This window comes from Pongo abelii, chromosome 2 (genome assembly GCF_028885655.2).
Source record: "Pongo abelii isolate AG06213 chromosome 2, NHGRI_mPonAbe1-v2.0_pri, whole genome shotgun sequence".
NCBI lineage: Eukaryota > Metazoa > Chordata > Mammalia > Primates > Hominidae > Pongo > Pongo abelii.
The window spans coordinates 19,026,698-19,048,463 of record NC_085928.1 but is presented as its reverse complement, the minus strand read 5'-3'; the positions used below and the strand labels follow the sequence as shown (position 1 = coordinate 19,048,463).

The 21,766-nt window shown below is 39.6% G+C and overlaps 1 protein-coding gene across 7 annotated transcripts in view; it reads right to left on the bottom strand.

The window, feature by feature from the left end:
- IGSF11 (immunoglobulin superfamily member 11) overlaps positions 1-21,766 on the bottom strand; it is a 290,534-nt gene that overhangs the window by 242,744 nt on the left and 26,024 nt on the right. For 5 of the 7 annotated variants that reach the window (XR_008523583.2, XM_054551467.2, XM_054551473.2 and 2 more), the window contains exon 3: positions 13,104-13,165. The exons of 1 other annotated variant lie outside the window; for it this stretch is intronic. Coding sequence is in view for 5 of the 6 variants with exons in the window: in XM_054551467.2 (XP_054407442.1) it covers positions 13,104-13,152 (49 nt within the window). In the remaining variant the exon portion in view is untranslated. Of the gene's footprint in view, positions 1-13,103; positions 13,269-21,766 lie in introns of those variants that run through there. One more of the 7 variants, XM_054551470.2, reaches the window with a different exon arrangement.

Here is a 21,766-nt window from a genome sequence, read left to right as displayed (position 1 = left end):
GTGATATAAAGGAGTAAAAAAGTTAAAATTAAAAAGTTTCTGAAGTAAAAATATTATAGTAAGCTAAGATTAAACAAAGTTAAAATAAAGAAAAAAATTAATAAATTTAGTGTAGCCTAAGTGGTGTACAGTGTTTCTTTCTTTCTTTCTTTTTTTGTTTTTTAGATAGAGCCTTGTTCTGTCGCCCAGGCTGAAGGCAGTAGCGCAATTTTGGCTCACTACAACCTCAGCCTCCCAGGTTCAAGAGATTCTCCTGTCTCCCAAGTAGCTGGGATTCCACGAGTGTGGCACCATGCCTGGCTAATTTTTGTATTTTTAGTAGAGACGGGGTTTCACCATGTTGGTCATGCTGGTCTTGAACTCCTGACCTCAGGTGATCCACTCCTCTCAGCCTCCCAAAGTGCTGGGATTACAGGAGTGAGCTACTGAGCCCAGCCGTGCACAGTGTTTCTAAAGTCTACGGTAGTGTATAGTAAGTAATGTCCTAGGCCTTCACTTTCACTCACTACTGATTCACTAAGTTACCCAGAGCAACTTCTAGTCCTGCAAGCTCCATTCATGGTAAGTGCCCTATACAGGTATACCATTTTTTAATCTTTGTACCATATTTTTGTTGTAACTTTCTATGTTTAGATACACTAATACTTACCATTTTGATATAATTGCCTACAGTACTGAGTACAATAACATGCTATACAAGTTTGCAGCATAGGAGCAACAGGCTAGGTGTTGAGTAGGGCTATACCATCTAGGTTTGTGTGAGCATATGGCCTAGGTGTATGGTAGACTATCCCATCTAGGTTTGTGTAAGTACACTGTATGATGTTTGCACAATGACAAAATTATCTAACAATGCATTTTTCAGGGAGTACCCCTGTCATTAAGTAACACATGATTGTATATTAAGATATCAACACACAAAAAAATAAATTAACACAAAGGTATATTTAAAGCGTGAATAACAGAAAATGCCCTATCGAACAATGCACACACTGTGTTAACTCACAGAAGACACTAAAGATTGCTGAGCTACATCTGCCTGCAACGCTTGTGTATTTCACCTTCAATCATTGGCACTATACTTTTTTGGACATTTCCCAGGGATTACACTGCATCAGCTTCATGTCAATAGAATGAGCTCTGACCCAAACACACTACCACGGAGAACTTCCCGAAGAAGCTGCTGGCCATTTACACATATGGGCTTCTGAGACCCTTTTTTTTTTTTAAACCTGACCGTTAAACTTACTCTGGTTGAAAACACTTCTTAGGAAAAATTTATGTCAGTAAATGCCTGTATCCAGCCACATTTTAGGATGACAAATCTTTAATAACCACCAGGTATCTTCAATATCAATACCGAAAGCAAAGTATTGTCCTCCACATTAATTTGGGGCTCAGCAGCAGTCTACTTCCCTCTACCTTCCAGAAAGTTCACTAGATATTTTCATAAAGCTTTGACAGTCAAAAAGCCCAAGTTCCATTTCTTCATGAGAGGTTGTTTCAGGGGTCTGACATCATCAGAGGTAAAGACAGGTCCCTAATGTCAGCAAACCATTTGCCTTTGAGCTTTCTCAGTGTAGGGGCTATGGTTTATTCTGACTCTTGTACTCTCTGACTCTTGTACCCAACTCATACTGTGTGGCACAAATAGTAGGCCCAAAAGAAGGCTTAACCTGAATTGAATATATGAATAATTTATCATGAGAAATAGAATATCCAAGAGTATTTATACATCTCAGCTAATCAACACAAGCACTTCTAAGGGAGAAATCCAATTAAGATCAGAAGATAGCCTAGATACAATCAGAAAATATGATCTTGAGAGATTTTAAGAGACATTTTCGTAACGGTGAAGTATCTTGGTAAATCACCTCATGAGGTATAGCATGTAGCAGGAATATACTGGCCGAGCTAATGATATTCATAGTTACAGTTGATAAAAATTTTAATATGGGTCCCAGGAAGATGAAGGAGTGGAAATATACCTTTTCCATTTTTTCAAGTCCCCACATAAAATGGAAAGAAGAACTACATAGCGAAGTAAAAAAAACAACAACCAAAAAATGAGTAATATTTATTTACTAATTGAACAACAAGGTACTCCTATAAACCACAACATACAAATGGGTAGTGGTGAACCACTAACAACCAGAAAACCTGTATGGTATTAGCATTTGTTTGGTAGGAAAGATAAAGAAGCAATTAGGCACTTTCTGACAGATGTAACAACAAAATCCTTTTATCAGTTCATGTCTTCCAGGAAGGAGATGCTGAAAAAGAGCTAGGAGTGCTAGAGAAGGATGGAACAAAGAGAGAAACTGCTGTGAATGCAATCAAAATTGAACAGAATAGGAAAAAAGGAACGAGAATATCTACACCAAAGTAGGGTAGGTGAACAAAGCCAGAAAATCCCAGAGAGCAACTCTATTTTTTTTTTTTTTTAGACAGAGTTTCACTCTTGTCACCCAGGCTGGAGTACAATGGCGCAATCTCAGTTCACTGCAACCTCCGCCTCCCAGGTTCAAGCAATTCTCCTGCCTCAGCCTGCCAAGTAGCTGGGATTACAGGCTCCTGCCACCACACTCGGCTAATTTTTGTATTTTTAGTAGAGATGGGGTTTCACCATATTGGCCAGGCTGGTCTTGAACACCTGACCTCAGATGATCCGGCCACCTCGGCCTCCCAAAGTGCTGGGATTACAGGCATGAGCTACCACACCCAGACAAGTCTCTATATTTTTAACACCACATAAAGGAAGGAATTCTGTAACATTATGAAAAATTTTCCTGAAACCCAACCTATTCCAAAAGTTCAAAAAAACTAATTTCACATTGAAAAATTAGCTAAAGAAAAGTATCAAAGTAAAAACTCAAACAAAATTGGTATTTGAATAATGAAAATAAGAAGCTGAATCTGATACATACACACTGGATGGTTAATGCTCATATCTGAGAATGTATAATCTTTGTTTTTGTTAATACCCTCTCCTTCACACTAATAACCATAGACTATAAAAAATCTGGCACAAAGAGAATATACACAATATTTCCAAGAACTGAACAATGAACCAAGTAGACATACAAGGGTCACAATTAACCAGAGAGCTAAAATATTCACAGGGTGGCCTTGCCTGATTCTGTTATTTGACATGGTACAAGTGACCTTATTGTCAGCCTAAAAATCCACATTCATTATTCGTCTTAGCTAAAATATCAGTTTACTTTCCCAAGGCAGAGTACAGTCAGGGATTGTGAAGGGTCTAGGATTTTACTCTACTTACAAGCTAACAAATTAACCTACTACTGTTCATGGATCCTGGCAGAAGACATGAGATTCCTAGATAGTGACAAAGGACTTCATTACTTACAGCAAAAGTAGTAGCCAAAGCTTCATGTTCATGCCAGTTCCTCACATCCTCCAAGTCTCACAGAAAAAAACAACATTGAGTTAGGGACCATGGCCTACACATGCAGTAGGTTGCCTTACAGGAGAGAAACACTAAACTTGGAGATTCAGCACTTTTACAGTTAGCAAGCCTATTCTTTGGGGGAAGAAATTATCTTAACCCTCAAGGTTGCATGCTGCAAACCCAACCCTGAGAGTGGCTTAGGTAAAGATAAATCAGAAGCTTTCATTCTTGGTATACCCAGAAGGAGTACACGGCGATACCCAGGGCCCATGGAAGATTGCATCTTATAAACTTCTTTACTTTTTACTTATATCGTGTTCCAAAAATCCACCTATATGTCTTTCTTTTCAAGTATACTTAGAACTTAAGGATGAAAACTGTTTATTTATTTATATTTAACTCCAGCAACTACCTAGCACAGTGTTTAGTACTTAGTAGAAACTCTAAGAAAACAACGGATGTATTGAATAAACTCTATCATGGTTACAGTGACTTAGCTTTCAAGCACTCTTCTTGATGGGAGGGTACCTACTGGAGGGCATACTCACCCTCAAGGCTTTATTAACTGGTCTACCCCTTATGGACCAGGCTTTTGGACATACACGTGGAAGTGGGAAACATAGCTCTGACTTCAAGTAGAATATATATATATATACACACACATATATATATACACACGTATATACATACATATATGTACATGCACACACATATATACATATATAATGTGTATATATACACACATATACAGCCATATACATATAAATTCTTAAAATGAAATGCAATCTATATTAATGATAATACAGTCCAGAAGTGCCAAGGAATCTTCAAATGGAGAAAAGCAACTGAACTACACTACTTCACCCTGTCTGAGATTCTTTCCACTCCTTTGCACCTTCTTGCAGATTACTAATGCCATCATCATATTTGCCTCTGGGTTGTGAAGTTGTGCTACTTTGTATTTAACTCTCTACCCCATGCTGTGAAAGTACACCTTTTCTTTATGTCCAGTGGCACAGTGGGAAAAGACCAGAAATTCAAACATGCCTTTACTAAATGCCAAGGCATACCAAAGGGGAAACAAACAGAATAACACAGACCTTGATTGGCTTATACAAATAATAACGTTCTCTCTCTTGCAGGCCCAATTTCACCTTTTAGAGCCTTAGGCAAAGAGAGTGGCCAAGAGTTTCTAGCTTTTAAGACACTGAGCTCTACTCCTTCTAATGCATACCATCCCTTCTTCTGGACCAGAAGTTCCCACGTTTGTAAGAAAAACATTTTGTTATAATGGCCCTTTCTCATACTTTTGGCACCAAGTTTTTCTCATGCTGCCATCTCTATTATTCTTCCACATCTCTCTTCTGTTTTTTTTTTTTTTTTTTTTTGAGACGGAGTCTCGCTCTGCCTCAGCCTCCCGAGTAGCTGGGACTACAGGCGTCCGCCACCATGCCTGGCTAATGTTTTGTATTTTTAATAGAGACGGGGTTTCACCGTGTTAGCCAGGATGGTCTCGATCTCCTGACCTCGTGATCCGCCCGCCTTGGCCTCCCAAAGTGCTGGGATTACAGGCGTGAGCCACCATGCCCAGCCTCTCTTCTACTTTTAAGATTTATTACACTGGATCCACCTAGATAATCCAGGATAATCTCCTATTTTAAAGTCAGATGGTTAGTGAACTTAATTTCATCTACAACCTTAATTTCCTTTCGCCATGTAATGACATTTACAAGCTCCAGGACTAGAATGCAGACATCTTTGGGAGCCCCTATTTTGTCTATCATAATACCTTTCTCCAAAAAAGGAAATTGCTGTCAGAAGTTAGGAAATATTAGGGAGGAATGCATCATCTCCACTATTTCTGATGTTTCCTTCCCTGGAGGAGCTAGGTAACTATAATTATGGCATCTCTCTGCTCACAGGAGATGAAGTGGTTTATCTTCTTGGTAAACTTAGGAAGAGTAAATTGGGCATGCTTGGCTCAGAACCTCCCATTTTTCCTCTGGGGAGCAAACTGCTTATGGAGAGTACACATTTCACTACTCCTCCAGGGAATCTACCCCAGCAAGCACACATTGGGAGTGAGGCTCACCCCAAACCTGGCCTTCCTGGGGTGGAGAGGTAGAGAGAGAGCCTGCTAACTCGGGACTTGGTATCGTTTGGTTAACAAATCGGCCTCTATCAGAGGGTGATATTTTGACCCCATCACCCAACTCTTTTGTTTTATTCCTCAAACTGTTCAAGAATCCAGGTGGAAAAGGAGAATACCTTGATTGAGACTCCATTACAAACCTCAAGAGAAAGCACTTACTTCATATGATGCTGTTTATTTTTCCAAGATATCTCATTTCTCCATATGTGATTGGTTTTTTTTTTTGAGACAAGGTCTTGCTCTGTCACCCAGGCTGGAGTGCAGTGGTGAAAACACAGCTTACTGCAGCCTCAGTCTCGCAGGTTCAAGCGATCCTCCCACCTCAGCCTCCCAAGTAGCTAGGACCACAGGCACATACCACCACATTCAGCTAATTTTTTTTTTTCAGAGGCAGGGTCTTACCGTGTTGCCCAGGCTGGCCTCCAACTCCTGGGCTCAGGCAATCCTCACACCTCAGCCTCCCGAAGTGCTGGGATTAAAGGTGCGAGCCACCACCCCCAGTCAATTTGGTTTTCTTTTGGAGAACGAAGCTTATGTGGGAAACAGTGCAGTACAATGATGAAGTATGCAGGTGTATTAAAACTGCCTTAGTTCAAATGCTGATTCCATCATTTATATGTCGTGTGATGTGTGGCAGATACTTAACCTTTTTTGTGCCTCTGTTTCCCGCCTATAAAATGGGAATACTAATTCTTACTTCTTAGAGTGTGAATAATAAGTGATATAGTGGAAGCAAAACACTTAGAACAGTGCCTAAAATATTGCAAGCATTCAACGCATGCTATGTATTACTATGTCTTATAACATATATGCATACTCCATTGTATTTAGTACAGAAATACTAAAACAATTTTTTTTCACGAAACAGGGTTCTCTGAAGCAGGGACTATGTCTTACTCAGTTTTGTACCCTCAAGAATAGCACAGTGCCTAACACAATAGAGATTAACACATGTTCGCTGTATGAATAAATGAAATAAGAAATGAAGCCGAAAACCAAGGTAAGAAAATTGTTCTGCCATATACCACAATTTGCTTTACTAAACTTAAAAGCCTTTGCTACAGATTAGTTTCCACTTGGCCAGAAAGTCAATAAAATATGTTTTTTAAATTAATGGAAAAGGCATTTTGTGCAATTTAGCATTGGAAACTATATTTCAAAAGTAATCCCAAAGCATTTTTAGCTGTTGCCTGATTCAATTATGAATCTTTGCTGCTCTCTAGTGGGAGAAAACGTAAAGCACACAAAGGTGATGTCCTCAATTGGCTGGCATATATTTTTTAAAAATCAAAACAACTTTTCTACTCTATCTTATATGTTTTCAAAAAAAAAGTTTCAAAACTTGCATTATTATCTCAGGTAACAAATTCTTCGCATTCCTAATCTAGTCCCTTTGGGAAATCAGTCATATTAAGTACAATGTTTCACTTTTTAAAATATGCCCCAACTGTAACAAATTGCAAAATAAATAAGATATGAAAATTGGGGAAAAAAGGTCACAGGTGCAGAATGACATTTAGAAGTATAACAAATTTCAAGGGTACTTTTGTTCCACTATTACTTAAATGTTTGCGGATAATCCCTCTGGTGTCTAACCTCAGTTTTTAATCCAATTTCAGATTACTGAAGTTCTGCAGAGGAGTCACAAAGAGTTCTCAATTCAATCCAGAAAATTTTCTGAGCACTGAGAATGTGCAAAAACTGGGAAAGGGAAGGTTAGTGTAGTATACCAAAATGAAAAATACATTATCTCTGCATAAAGGAAGGTACGTGGACACAATACCACTAAGCAGAATGGAAAGCAAACTGTGAGAACATAATTCTATTGGTGGTACAAATTCAGAGATATGGGAGTACAGGGAAAGAAACTTTGCTCTAGGAATGCTTCCCAAAGTAGATGGTAGATGAATGAGCTCTTTAAGGATACTTAAAACATCAACAAAAAAATAAGAGAAAAGTTACTTCACATAGATGGAAAAAGGTAAACTACTACACATGAGTAGAAAAGTGCAGCTTGAATTTTGGAAAAGATGACTAGTCAGGTATAGCTGCAGTGGCAAGTGTATTCAGAAATCAAATCAGAAACAAGGGCTGGTTAGAAATCATGGAGGGCCTTGAATGCCATCAAGAAATCTGGACTTTGATCTATCTGCTTTGAAAAGTTATTGAACGTTTTACAAGAGGTTGCAGTAAGATCCATGGTTTTAGAAAAACATTTTGCTGTATATTAGTCCCTTCTTATCCACTGGGGATACATTCCAAGAGCAGCAGTAGATGCCTGAAACTCTGGGTAGTATTGAACCCAATGTACACTGTATTTTCTCAATCTGATAACTAAGACAACTACTAAGAAACTAATGGGCAGGCAGAGTGTACAGTGAGGATACGCTGGATAAAGGAATGATTCACATCTCAGGTAAGACAGAACGGGACGACATGAGATTTCATTATGCTACTCAGAGCTTCATGCAACTTAAAATATAAATTGTTTATTTCTGGAATTTTCCATTTAATATTTTTAGACTGCAATTGTGGGTAACTGAAACTGCAGAAAGCAAAAGTATGGATAAGGAGAAACTACTGTAATTTCAAAGACAAACTGAAAAAGAGAAAGCCTAAAATCAAGGAGATCAGTTTGAAGGCCACTGATATCATCCAGAGATGAAAATGTAAACCACAGCTGCAATAATGGCAATAGAGAAGACACAGATATAAGATGTTTCAGAAAAAGAACCCAAATCACTCAACAGTGGGTTGATGTGCAGTGTTGGATAAGAGAAGATCCTTAGAGTAAGAGAATAAAGACGTCTCTGAGGCTTTGAGTCTAGGCAGCTAGAAAGATTTTGAAGCCAGTGTGGCAGAGATCACAGAGATGATGACAATTTGTCATTAATTCCCATACGTTGCTTACTTGCCACATGTGGTTAAAGGACAAATTTGATCTAGTATTCACTGCTTAGAAATGTTTTCATTTATTATCATTTAAATAAGGAGTAGGGAGATCAAAAATACGTAACTTCATACTCCAACTTATTTAAATTTACAAGAAAAATCCAAAAGTCACATAAACTGTGTCTTAGGCTTTTCATCGGTAAAATAAAAGGGCTGGACCATGAGGCGTTTCTAAGGTTCATTTTAGATCTAAAGTTTATGATCTTGGGTCTTGTGATTAGTCAAGGATAAGTGCTATAAGTTACATCCAGGGGGCATCTGATAACCAGGTACTCTAGAGTTTATGAAAGATATGGAAACTGTTCACAAACATGTAAAATCGAAAGTCATGGAATGGGATGAGATAACGGGATTCTATAGAGGGAGATGAGGGATGAATCCTGAGGACAGATCCATGGGGAATCAGTATATCCCATCTTATGGAATGCCACCTCCATCTATCCAGTTACCCAAACTAGAAGAAACATAGATGTTGTCTTCAACTCCTTTCTCTTCCTCACTACTCATCATTCTAACACCAAATCTGACTGATAATACTTCCAATCCATCCACTTATCTCCATGCCACTGCCATTTGTCTAACATGGGCTATCATCATTTCTAATACAAATGATTTAAATAGCCTCTTTTTACAAATTTACTTTTAAAACTAAAAAAAGTTATTTTTAAAAGTAAAGCAGGCCAGGCATGGTGGCTCACAGCTGTAATCCCAGAACTTTGGGAGGCCAAGGCAGGCAGATCACTTGAGGTCAGGAGTTTGAGACCAGCCTGACCAATATGGAGAAACCATCTCTACTAAAAATACAAAATTAGCCAAGCGTGGTGGTGCATGCCTGTAGTCCCAGATACTAGGGAGGCTGAGGCAAGAGAATCACTTGAACCTGGGAGGCAGAAGTTGCAGTGAGCCGAGATCACACCATCCCGCACTCCAGCCTGGGCAACAGGAGAAAAACTCCATCTCAAAAAAAAAAAAAAAAAGTATAGCATATACATACATGGCACAAAAAATGTTAAATTACCAAAAGGTATACAATAAAATGTATCTCTCCCTGCCCTGAGTTATACTGAATGGATATACTATAATTTATTTCACTGGTTCCAATTAATGGGCATTTCCCTGATTTATGGTCCTTGGCTTTTACAAATGATGTTGCCATAAACATCTTTTCATATACCTTATTTCTCACATTTGCAAATATATCTCTGGGCTAATCCTAAGTGTATAACATATTTAATTCTCTATTTCATTGGATGGTATCTATTGACTCCACAGTATCAACAATGATTAAATAAATTAATCTATTTCCATTTCATTTTCACTTTCTTCTTACTCCAGTACCTAATGTTAGTGAATTATCAGATTTATCTTAGTACTTGTCTTTAAAGTTTTAAATATATTTATTTTCAATTACTTCATCTATATTTTAAATAATTTTAGCTTCTAATTATAAGAAGTGCTTACACTACCTCCCACTTTTTCTTCCCGTTCCCATCTTTTGTTTGTTCTATTGTTTCCACTTTGTCAGAGTTTATAAAACAGATTCCTTTCTAACTGTAACCTCCATGTTTATTTTTACCTTAATTCCACATTTAATCATACTGGTACATCACTGCCACTCTTTTTGCCATAATTTCTCCATTTATCTGTGGTTGTTGAGGTTTTCCATCTGCTATAAAAATTCATGGAATTATATTCTCTGGGTTTCTGCATATTCAAAGATGTCAGCTATCTTTTCACTAAAAGGATAACTTATCTGGAAATGCATTTCTGGAGTCCACACTTTCTCTCCTTAAGGAATTTTAAGCATTATTCCATTGTTTCCTAGCATTGATTGCTGCTGTGGAGAAGTCTGAGCCAGTCTGAATTTTTTTTCTTACATGAAATTAGACCGTTTTGCCTAGTTGCATAAAAGAGTCTTATTCTTTGAGGAGCAGTAATTTTGTTTGAACATAACATAAATGTTAACAATTCCATGCCAAGTTTTCCTAGGCTGCAGAATACCATTTCCATACATATATCCAAGACATTTTTTGTTTCTGGAAAATATGTTTGAATTACACATTTAAATATTGCATCTAGTCCATTGAATCTATACTCATTGTTATATATTGGACCTCCTTATCTTTCCTATCAATTATTTTTGTCCCTAATACTTCTAAATTTTTTGTGGATTCTGTTTCATTTTTCTTGCTTTTCTTCATTCCATCTTCCGCATCTCCAAAGTGTTTTAAGTTATATCTAGTTTTCTTTCGGCTTCTTCCAATAAGACCTTCATTCCTATAATAGTTTTTTAATTCTCCATCTCTTCCCTGAGTTCATTTGTCAAGTCCCTCTGTGGTCTTAGTATGTCTTCTCTGAGCCGTTGGAGTTCTTCGTTTTGAGTTCATATTTACAGGAGTGCATAACTAAGGTTTGTTGTTTTGTTTTATATTTTAATTCACACTTGGCCAATTTTTTTTTTTTGAGTTAGAGTCTCGCTCTGTCGCCCAGGCTAGAATGCAGTGGCGCAATCGCAGCTTACTGCAAGCTCCGCCTCCCGGGTTCACGCCATTCTCCTGCCTCAGTCTCCCGAGTAGCTGGGACTACAGGTGTCCGCCCTAATTTTTTGTATTTTTAGTAGAGACAGGGTTTCACCATGTTAGCCAGGATGGTCTCGACTTGATCTCCTGACCTCTTGATCCGCCCACCTCGGCCTCCCAAAGTGCTGGGATTACAGGCGTGAGCCACCGCACCCGGCCCAAAATTTTTATGTGATCTATGACAACTTTTTTTCTGATGAGAGTTTTTCTTTCTCTACTTGTTTTGGTGTCTACTGTTCCTTTCTTTCTTTTTTTTTTTATACTTATATAAATCCTGTGTTAATTCCTCTTTGACTACTGCTCATGTTTGAATGTGAAGAGTTTTTCTTATGATCACAATTGGCAGGAGGTTTATAAGAGGAAGGAGCTAAGACCTTCCTTTCCGCTAAGCCAAGAATTTCTGGATTACCAGAAATTCTTCCCAGTTAACAGTGATGTTTCTTATGACACAAGGTTACATGTAAACGTTTCTTTTTTCTTTTTACTTCTCCACAGTCATCAAAGATCAGTTGCTATAGGGCTGTGCCCAATGCAGAGTCTCTTTCGTCCACCCTGTACCGCTAATAAAATAAAATGTAAAACTCAGATATGGCCTATTAGTGTGATTTTTCCCTCATTCCTACCAATCCTGCTTCCTACTAGCATTGACTTGAGTGGGTTAGGGAGACTTCCACTACCATCTTCCCATAATTCCAAATAAGGAATTGTTGGGTATTTCCCCAGTTTTGCTTGAGGTATACAGATGCAAGCAGCACCTAACTGTATCTGCCAATACTCCTCTTCACCCATAACTGCTCTTGGTAATGCCCCCTCATATATTGTGGCTAAGGTTTATAGGTTTCATCTAGTTTTTTTAGAAAGATGAAATTTACATTTCTGTTTTTTGTTCTTACCTTGGGTTGATTTCTGAGAGAATAGGAGGACAGTACCGTCTTTACTTAGCCATTTTTAAAATAGAAATTTCTATAATAAGGTCATCTTAGTAGCCCAATTTCCAATCCCTTCCTCAATCCATTTTTCCCAATTACAACCAGCATGATCTAAAGTGCAAGTCTAATTGTGTCAATACCCTGCAAGAAATCATTTGATGACTCTGCATATTCTTGGAATAAAAGCTAAACATCTCTATATGTCCCCTGTCTACCTCTCCTGCCTCATCTATTATTACCCAGCCCCTTCACACTCAATATTACAACATATTGAATTTCTTTTAGTTATTCAAACTCCCTGTAATCTGTTCTGCCTCCGAGCATGTAATATGCTCTTCTCTTTGCCTGGAATAGGCTTCTCCTGACACTGATCACTCCCATTCACTTCTTAAATCTTAATAACCCTTCAGCTCTCAGCATAGTAATAATGAGCTTCCATTTTTTATTATTTACAAAAGCACTGTGCTAAGCAATTTCTATGTATTAACTCATTTATTTTCACAGCTAGCCAATGAAGTGACTGGTATTATTGTCCCTATTTTAAATATAAGAAAACTGAACCTTTAAAAGGTTATGAAACTTGTATAAGGAAACCGAACTAGTAAATGTTGTAGCTGCAACTGAACTCCAGCACTCCAAAGGCCTTATAACAACAAACTGACTATACATTTTGCTATATTTATGTCACTTCTCCTTACCCTTCAGCTTTGGGTTATGTGCTTCTTCTTCAGGCACCAATAGCTGTTTATACTTCTCCCATCATAGCTCTTAACACAGTGTGTTATAATTGCATTGCTTATTTTCTTATCAGAGTCACCCTCCAGCATATGGATTCTCAAGGTTAAGAATTCTGTCTTATTTCTTATTGAATCCACAGTGCCTGACACATAGCAAGGGCTCAATAAATATTTTTTGAAAGAAAAAATGATTTTTCCCAGGATTTAAAAATGGAAGATTTTTTTTAGTAGTAGAAGAATATACATAGAGGTCAGTATCACAAAAAGCCTTTCACTCAGCCAGGCCATAACAGATAATAACTACTAGTAGTAATAAAACTTTTCCAATGTCAAGTCACTAACCAGTTCTAGAAAAGCAGTTCCACCACAGCAAAAGTTCCACCAGAGACATTTATTCTTCTTGCCTGAGGAAGATGAGAACAGGGGAAGAGAGACTTTATGTCATGATAACATTATATGAATTTCATTTTTTAAAATTTTTAAATAGTTTATTTTAGGAAAACCTTCTTGGGTACAGGATTTGGAGCCATAACAAAATAATTAGGAGGGAAATCATTTCATCAGACCAATTAATCACACGGAAACTTTAATAGGAGAATGGATTAACTAAAGCTACCCCAGACTAGATCTGTATGGGATTACCCACAGTTGTATCAACATGGATCAGGGTAATAGAATGGATACTACTTTTCCATCATGGCTGCCACCATCCAGAGACCTTGACTTTCTTTATCTCCTATATTACTCCTTGTAGTAGGTCACCTGCATCAATTACAACAACCTATCAGAGCAGTAACACACTTATCCAATTTTCTTCAGTAATTTAAAACCTCCTCTGACATAAACGGTGAGGAGTAAAAAAGTTACAAGCTCTTTCAGATTAGGAAACCACACATACCATACATGAAGTCCTTCAGCTTGCAAGATGGCATTTACCGGTTTCTTCCTCAGTCTGGATGAGCACTCCCAATGCCCATATCCAGGTCTTTCTCAGCCTAGATTCCTTTGGCCTACCGCCACAAAATAGGTCTAAATTCTCTCTCACTTTAGTTAAGGTCCCTTTTTGCCCTTTCTTACTCCAAAAATTAAATTATAGTTCTTTTCTTTTTTATACTTCGCTTGAACCCCAACCAACAAGCTTTCTGTATCCCTTTCTACAGGGAGGCAAAAAATTGGCTCATATTTATTTGTCATATTACAAACATATTGAATGCAAAACATATATAGAGCAAAGGGATCACACATTTAAGGATCCACGTTAAGAGGTATGTCTGCCATAATTCCCTGCATCCTCTTGATTTATTTATGGGATATATATTTTGATACAGGCATACAGTACAATAATCACATCATGGTAGATGGCATATCCATCACCTCAAGCGTTTATCCTTTGTGTTTCAAACAATCCATTTATACTTTTTTAGTTGTTTTTAAGGATACAATTAAATTATTATTGACTATAGTCACCCAGTTATACTATCAAATATAGGTTTTGTTCATTCTTTCTAACTATTTTTTGTACCCATTAACCATCCCCATTTCCCCCCAAACTTCCCACTACCCTTCCCAGCCTCTGGTAACCATTTTTATACCCTCTATCTCCATAAATTCAATTGTTTTCATTTCTAGCTCCCACAAATACGTTAGAAATTTGCTTTTCTCTGCCTAGTTTACTTCACCTGACGTAATGACCTACAGTTCCATCCATGTTGTCAAAAATAACAGGACTTCATTCTTTTTTATGGCTGAATAGTACTCCATTGTATATATGTCCCGCATTTTCTTTATCCATTCATCTATTGATGAACACTCAGTGTATTAGTCCATTCTCACATTGCTATAAAGAACTACCTGAGTTTGGGTAATTTATAAAGAAAAGAGGTTCAATTGGCTCACAGTTCTGCAGGATGTACAGAAAGCATGGCTGAGGAGGCCTCAGGAAACTTACAATCATGACAGAAAGTGAAGAGGAAGCAGACATGTCCTACATGGCTAGAGAAGGAGGAAGAGAGCAAAGGCGGAGGTGCTACACACTTTTAAACAATCATATCTCATGAGATCTCTCAGATCTCACTACCATGAGAACAGCAAGAGAGAAGTCTGCCCCATGATCCAATTACATCCCACCAGGCACCTCCTCCAACACTGGGGATTATAATTTGACATGAGATTTGGGTGGGGACAGAAATACAAACCGTATCATTCCACCCCTGGCCCCTCCCAAATCTCATTTTCTTCTTCCATTTCAAAATACAATTATGCCTTCCCAATAGTCCCCCAAAGTCTTAACTCATTCCAGCATTAACTCAGAAGTCCACAGTCCAAAGTCTCATCTGAGACAAGGCAAGTCCCTAACTCAAAACCAGTTAGTTATTTACAAGATACAATGAGGATATGGGCATTGGAAAAATACTCCTGTTCCAAAAGGAAGAGATTGGCCAAAACAAAGGGGCTACAGGCCCCATGCAAGTCCAAAACCCAGGATGACACTCATTAAATCTTAAAGCTTCAAAATAACCTCCTTTGATTCCCTGTCTCACATCCAGGCCATGTTGATGCAATGGGTGGGCTCCCAAGGCCTCAGGCAGCTCCACCCCTGTGGCTCTGCAAGATACAGTCCCCATGACAGCTTTCAGAGGCTAGGGTGGAGTGCCTGCATCTTTTCTAGGCACATGGTGCAAGCTATCGATGGATCTACCATTCTGGGGTGTGGAGGATGGTGACCCTCTTCTCACAGCTCCACTAGGCAGTGCCCCAGTGGGGATTCTGTGTGGGGTCTCGAACTCCACATTTCCCCTCTGCACTGCCCTAGTAGAGGTTCTCCATGAGGGCTCTGCCCCTGCAGCAGACTTCTGCTTGGATATCCAGGCATTTCCATACATCCTCCAAAATCTAAGCGGAGGTTCCCAAGCCTCCACTCTTACCCTCTGCACACCCACAGGCTTAACACCATGTGGAAACCACCAAGGCTTACAGATTGCATCCTTTGAAGCAGTGACCTGAGACATATCTGGGGCCCTTTTAGCTACAGCTGGAGCTGGAGCAGCTAGGATGCAAGGAGCAGTGTCCCGATGTTGTACAGGGCAGCAGGGCCCTGGGCCCAGCCCATGGCCCATGAAACCTATGCCTCCAGGCCTGTGATAGGAGGGGCTGCTGCAAAGGTATATAAAATGCCTTCAAGGCATTTTCCCCATTGTCTTGGCTATTAACATTTGGCTCCTCCTTACTTATGCAAATTTCTGCAGCCAGCTTGAATTCCTCCCCAGAAAATGGGTTTTTCCTTTTTGCCACATGGCCAAGCTGCAAATTTTCCAAACTTTTATACTCTGTTACCCTTTTAAATATAAGTTCTAATTCCAGGTCATTTCTTTGCTCACAAATATAAGCATAGGCTGCTAGAAGTAGCCAGTTCACTCTTGAACATTTTGTCACTTAGAAATTTCTTCTGCCAGATGCCCTAAATCATCCTTCTCAAGGTCAAAGTTCCACAGATCCCTAGGGCAGGGGCACAATGCCTCCAACCTCTTTGATAACACATAACGAAAGTGATCTTTGCTACAGTTCCCAATAAGTTCCTCATTTCCTTCTGAGACCACCTTAGGCTGGACTTCCTTGTCCTTTTCACTATCAGCATTTTGGTTACAATAGTTTAACAAGTCTCTAGGAAGTTCCAAACTTTCCCTCATCTTCCTGTCTTTTTCTGAGCCCTCCCAAATGTTCTAACTTTTGCCTGTTACCCAGTTTCAAAGTTGCTTCCACATTTTCAGGTATCTTTATAGCAATGCCCCACTCTTAGGTACCAATTTTCTGTATTAGTTCATTCTTGCATTGCTATCAAGAACTACCTAACACTGGGTAATTTATGAAGAGGTTTAATTGCCTCACAGATCCATAGGCTGTACAGGAAACATGGCTGGGGAGGCCTCAGGAAACTTACAATCATGATGGAAGGCAAAGGGGAAGCAGACATGTCCTACATGGCTGGAGCAGGAGGAAGAGAGTAAAGGGGGAGATGCTACACACTTTAAAATAACCAGATTTCACTCACTATCACAAGAACAGTAAGGAAGAAGCCCATCCCCATGATTCAATCATCTCCACCAGGTCCCTCCTTGAACATTGGGGATTACAATTCGATATGAAATTTGGGTGAGGACACAAATCCAAACCATATCCCTCAGGTTGCTTCCAAATATTGGCTATTGTAAATAGCGCTGCAATAAACTTGAAAGTGCAGCTATCTCTTTGATACATTGGGTTTCTTTGCTTTGGGGTATATACCTAGCAGTGGGATTACTGGATCATAAGGTAGCTCTATTTTTCTTTTTTTGAGGAACCTCCAAACCTTTCTCCATAGTAGGTGTACTAATTTACAGTCCCACCAACAGGGTACAAGGGTTCCCTTTTCCTCACATCCTTGGCAGCATTTGTTAATTGCCTGTCTTTTGGATAAAAGCCATTTTAACTGAGGTGAGATGATATCTCATTGAAGTTTTGATTTGCATTTCTCTGATGATCAATTATGTTGAGCACCTTTTCATATAACTGTTTGCCATTTGTATGTCTTCTTTTGAGAAATGTCTATGCAGATTGTTTGCCCATTTTTAACTGCATTATCAGATTTTTTCCTATAGAGTTGTTTGGGTCCCTTATATAATCTGGTTACTAATCTCTTGTTAGATGAATAGTTGCAAATATTTTCTCTCATTCTGTGGGTTGTCTCTTCACTTCGTTGATTGTTTCCTTTTCGGTGAAGCTTTTTAATTTAATATAATCCCATATGTCCAAAAATAGAGAAATGTACAATCTATATAATCTTCTAAAACGAGGTGATAAAAAAATCAGTGGTTTACCATTTGGTGTCTGCTGATTCCCTCAAAAATTTATAAAAGTGGTGCAAAATTTTATTTGCTATCACAAAAGCCTTAACAAAACATTTTAAGTCTTAAGATTATATAATTAAGGTCCTACTTCTGAAATGACAAAATGAGGAGCTTTGTGAATTTACTCTACCTCTAAACAATAAAAATATGAGCCAAACAACTGTAATGGCTAATTTTGTTTGTCAACTTAATTGCACAACAGAGTGCTCAGATAAAACATTATTTCTGGGTGTGTCTGGAAGGGTGTTTCTAGATGAGATTAGCATTTGAATTGGTGGACTCAGTAATGTAAATTATCCTTCCCAATACAGATGGGCATCATGCAATCCATTGAGGTCCTGAACAGAACAAAAAGGCAGAGGATAAAGGAATTTGCCCTTTTTTTTCCTGCCTGCCTGCTTGAGCTGACATATTGGTCTTTTGCTCTTGGACTGGAATTTATACCACTGGCTCCCCTGGTTCTCAGGCCTTTGAACTCAGACTGGAATTATACCACTGGAGGTCCTAGGTCTCCAACGTGCAAACAGAAGATCATGATATTACTCAACCTTCATAATCACATAAGCCAATTCTTCACTATATGTAAAATCACCTTTGCAGAAGTTATATCAGTGAAAAAATTATTACAGTAAACTAAGCTAAGCTAACCTCCATCTTGCCTTTCCTTTATTATTCCTGGCATATTGGGCCATGCTAACTTTGGAAGACATTTAGGCTACAGTTTAAATGATAATAGATATTGCCCAAAACTCAACTGCTTTTGTAAAGCTAATAGGAGGACATCAGGCTAAAGGGAGGAGAGGAGCCTGAGTCCTGCTAAGGTGCAGATATTATTCCAGAGTTTATAAGATATGCAAATTCACCAATTACTCTTGCAAATAACACCATTATGGTAGATTGGCCTTTTGAGATATCTCTCCAGAATTTATTGCATATCTGACACCCATGTCTCCACCTGGACCTGATGGCTCTACCTGAACCAACAACCCCACTCCTGTAGCTCCACCCAGAAGTGATTTGGCCTGCAGGAGGAAAGCTTCAACCTCCATGATTTCATCTATGCCCCAGCCAATCAGCAGCAAGCACCTGGTACCTAGCCACCCCTGCCCCTTTTCCCAAATTGTCCTTGAAAAACCCCTAACATATGGGCTTTGGATGAGATGATTTGAGTACAAACTTCATCTCCCACATAACATGTCCAGCCTCATATCTATTAAACTCTTTCTCTGCTACAATTTCATGGTCTCTCTTTATGCAATGGGCAGGAAGAACCCCTCAGGTGATTACACATGGAGGTCAAAACACAAACTGGAAGTTATCTATCAAAAAAAAAAAAAAAAACTACTGAATCTTGGTAAGATGGGGGAGGGGGTTGTATTAGTCTGTTTTCATCGTGCTGATAAAGACATATCCCAAAACTAGGTAATTTATACAGGAAAAGGGGTTTAATGGACTTATAGTTCCACGGGCTGGGGATGCCTCACAATAATGAAGGAAGGCAAGGAGGAGCAACTCACGTCTTACATGGATGGCAGCAGGCAAAGAGAGCTTGTGCAGGAAAACACCTCCTTTTAAAATCATCAGATCTCCTGAGACTTATTCACTATCACAAGAACAGCACAGGAAAGACCTGCCCCCATGATTCAATTATCTCCTACCAGGTCCCTCCCACGACACGTGGAAATTCAAGATGAGATTTGGGTGGAGACACAGCCAAACCATATAATTCTGCCCCTGGTCCCTCCAAAATCGCATGTCCAGACATTTCAAAACCAATCATGCCTTCCCAACAGTCCCCCAAAGTCTTAACTCATTTCAGCATTAACCCAAAGTCCACAGTCCAAAGTTTCATCTGAGACAAGCTTAGTCCCTTCCACCTATGAGCCTGTAAAATCACAGGCAAGTTGGTTACTTCCTAGATACAATGAGGGTACAGGAATTGGGTAAATATTGCCATCCCAAATGGGAAAAATTGGCTAAAACAAAGGGGCTATAGGCCCTATGCAAGTCCAAAATCCAGCAGGGCAGTCAAATCTTAAAGCTTCAAAATGATCTCCTATGACTCCATGTCTCACATCTGGGTCACACTGATGCAAAAGGTGGGTTCCCATGGTCTTGGACAGCTCTGCCCTTGTGGCTTTCCAGGGTATAGCTTCCTTCCTGGCTGCTTTCACGGGCTGGCATTGAATGTCTGTGGTTTTTCCAGGTGCACAGTGCAAATTGTTGGTGGATCTACCATTCTGGGGTCTGGAAGATGGTGGCCCTCTTCTCACAGCTCCACTTGGCAGTGCCCCAGTAGGGACTCTGTGTGGAGGCTCTGACCCCACACTCCCTTCTGCATTGCCCTAGCAGAGGTTCTCCAAAAGGGCCCCATTCCTGCAGCAAACTGCTTCCTGGACTTCTAGGCATTTCCATACATCCTCTGAAATCTAGGTGGAGATTCCCAAACCCCAATTCTTGACTTCTGTGCACTCACAGCCTCAACACCACATGGAAGTTGCCAAGGCTTGGGGCTTGCACCCCCTGAAACCACGGCCTGAGTTCAACTTTGGTCTCTTTCAGCCACAGCTGGAGTGGCTGAGATGCAAGGCACCAAGTCCCTAGGCTACACACAGCACAGGAACCTTGGGCTCAGCCCACAAAACCATTTTTTCCTCCTAGGCCTCCAGGCCTGTGATGGGAGGGGCTGCCACAAAGGTCTCTGACATGCCCTGGAGACACTTTCCCCATTGTCTTAATGATTAACATTCTGCTCCTCACTACTTACACAAATTTCTGCAGCCAGCTTGAATTTCTGCTCAGAAAAAAAACGGGATTTTCTTTTCTATCACATTGTCAGGCTGCAAATTTTCCAAACTTTTATGCCCTGTTTCTCTTTTAAAATTGAATGACTTTGACAGCACCCAAGTCATCTCTTGAATGCTTTGCTGCTTAGAAAGTTCTTCTGCCAGATACCCCTAAATCATCTCTCCCAAGATTAAAGTTCCAAGAATCTCTAGGACAGGGGCAAAATGCCACCAGTCTCTTTGCTAAAACGTAACAAGAATCACCTTTGCTCCAGTTCCCAACAAGTTCCTCATCTCCAGCTGAGACCATCTCAGCCTGGATTTCATTGTCCATATCATTATCAGCATTTTGGTCAAAGCCATTCAACAAGTCTCTAAAAGATTCCAAACTTTCCCACATTTTCCTGTCTTCTTCTGAGCCCTCCAAACTCTTCCAACCTCTGCCTGTTACCCAGTTCCAAAGTCGCTTCCACATTTTTGGGTATCTTTTCAGCAGCACCTCATTCCTGGTACCAATGTACTGTATTAGTCCATTTTCATGCTGCTGATGAAGACATACCTGAGACTGGGTAATTTACACAGGAAAAAGAGTTTAAGGGACTTAAACTTCCACATGGCCAGGGAAGCCTCACAATCATGGAGGAAGGCAAGGAGGAGCAAGTCACATCTTACATGGATGGCAGCAGTCAAAGAGAGCTTGTGCAGGGAAACACCTCTTTTTAAAATCATCAAATCTCCTGAGACTTATTCACTATCACAAGAACAGCACAGGAAAGACCTGTCCCCATGATTCAATTACCTCCTACCAGGTCCCTCCCACAACACATGGGAATTCAAGATGAGATTTGGGTGGGGACACAACCAAACAATATCAGGGTTGTCTGTGATATTTTAAACTTGGGTCTATTCCCATGACTCCTCCCTCTCCAGCTCACTGGCAGAAGCCAAAAGCCAGCATCTTTGACTGCTTTTGGAATTCCATTAAAAGAACCATTCCCAGAACACAGTCAATGTTTTGTCTGAACATGCATCTCCCAGAAAAATCTCAGTTCTCAGAGTATGGTGACTACCTCACTCTGGTTCTCCTCAGAACTCAGCTCAGCAGGTGGGGGAGGGGGGTTATCCTCAGGCAATTATCAAAACAATAGCAAACTGCTGGCAATATTACAACTGCCTAAGGCTATCATGTTAGTTGGGGCAAAGAAGAGCCTGGCTTAGAATTTAAAAGAAAATTCTTGAGAACTAGATTACTATAGGGAATTTTGAAAAGCTCAAACATATTCCTAAAATCTAAAAGACTGTGCACATGCCAAGGAAAGACCTGGCAAAGATGGCA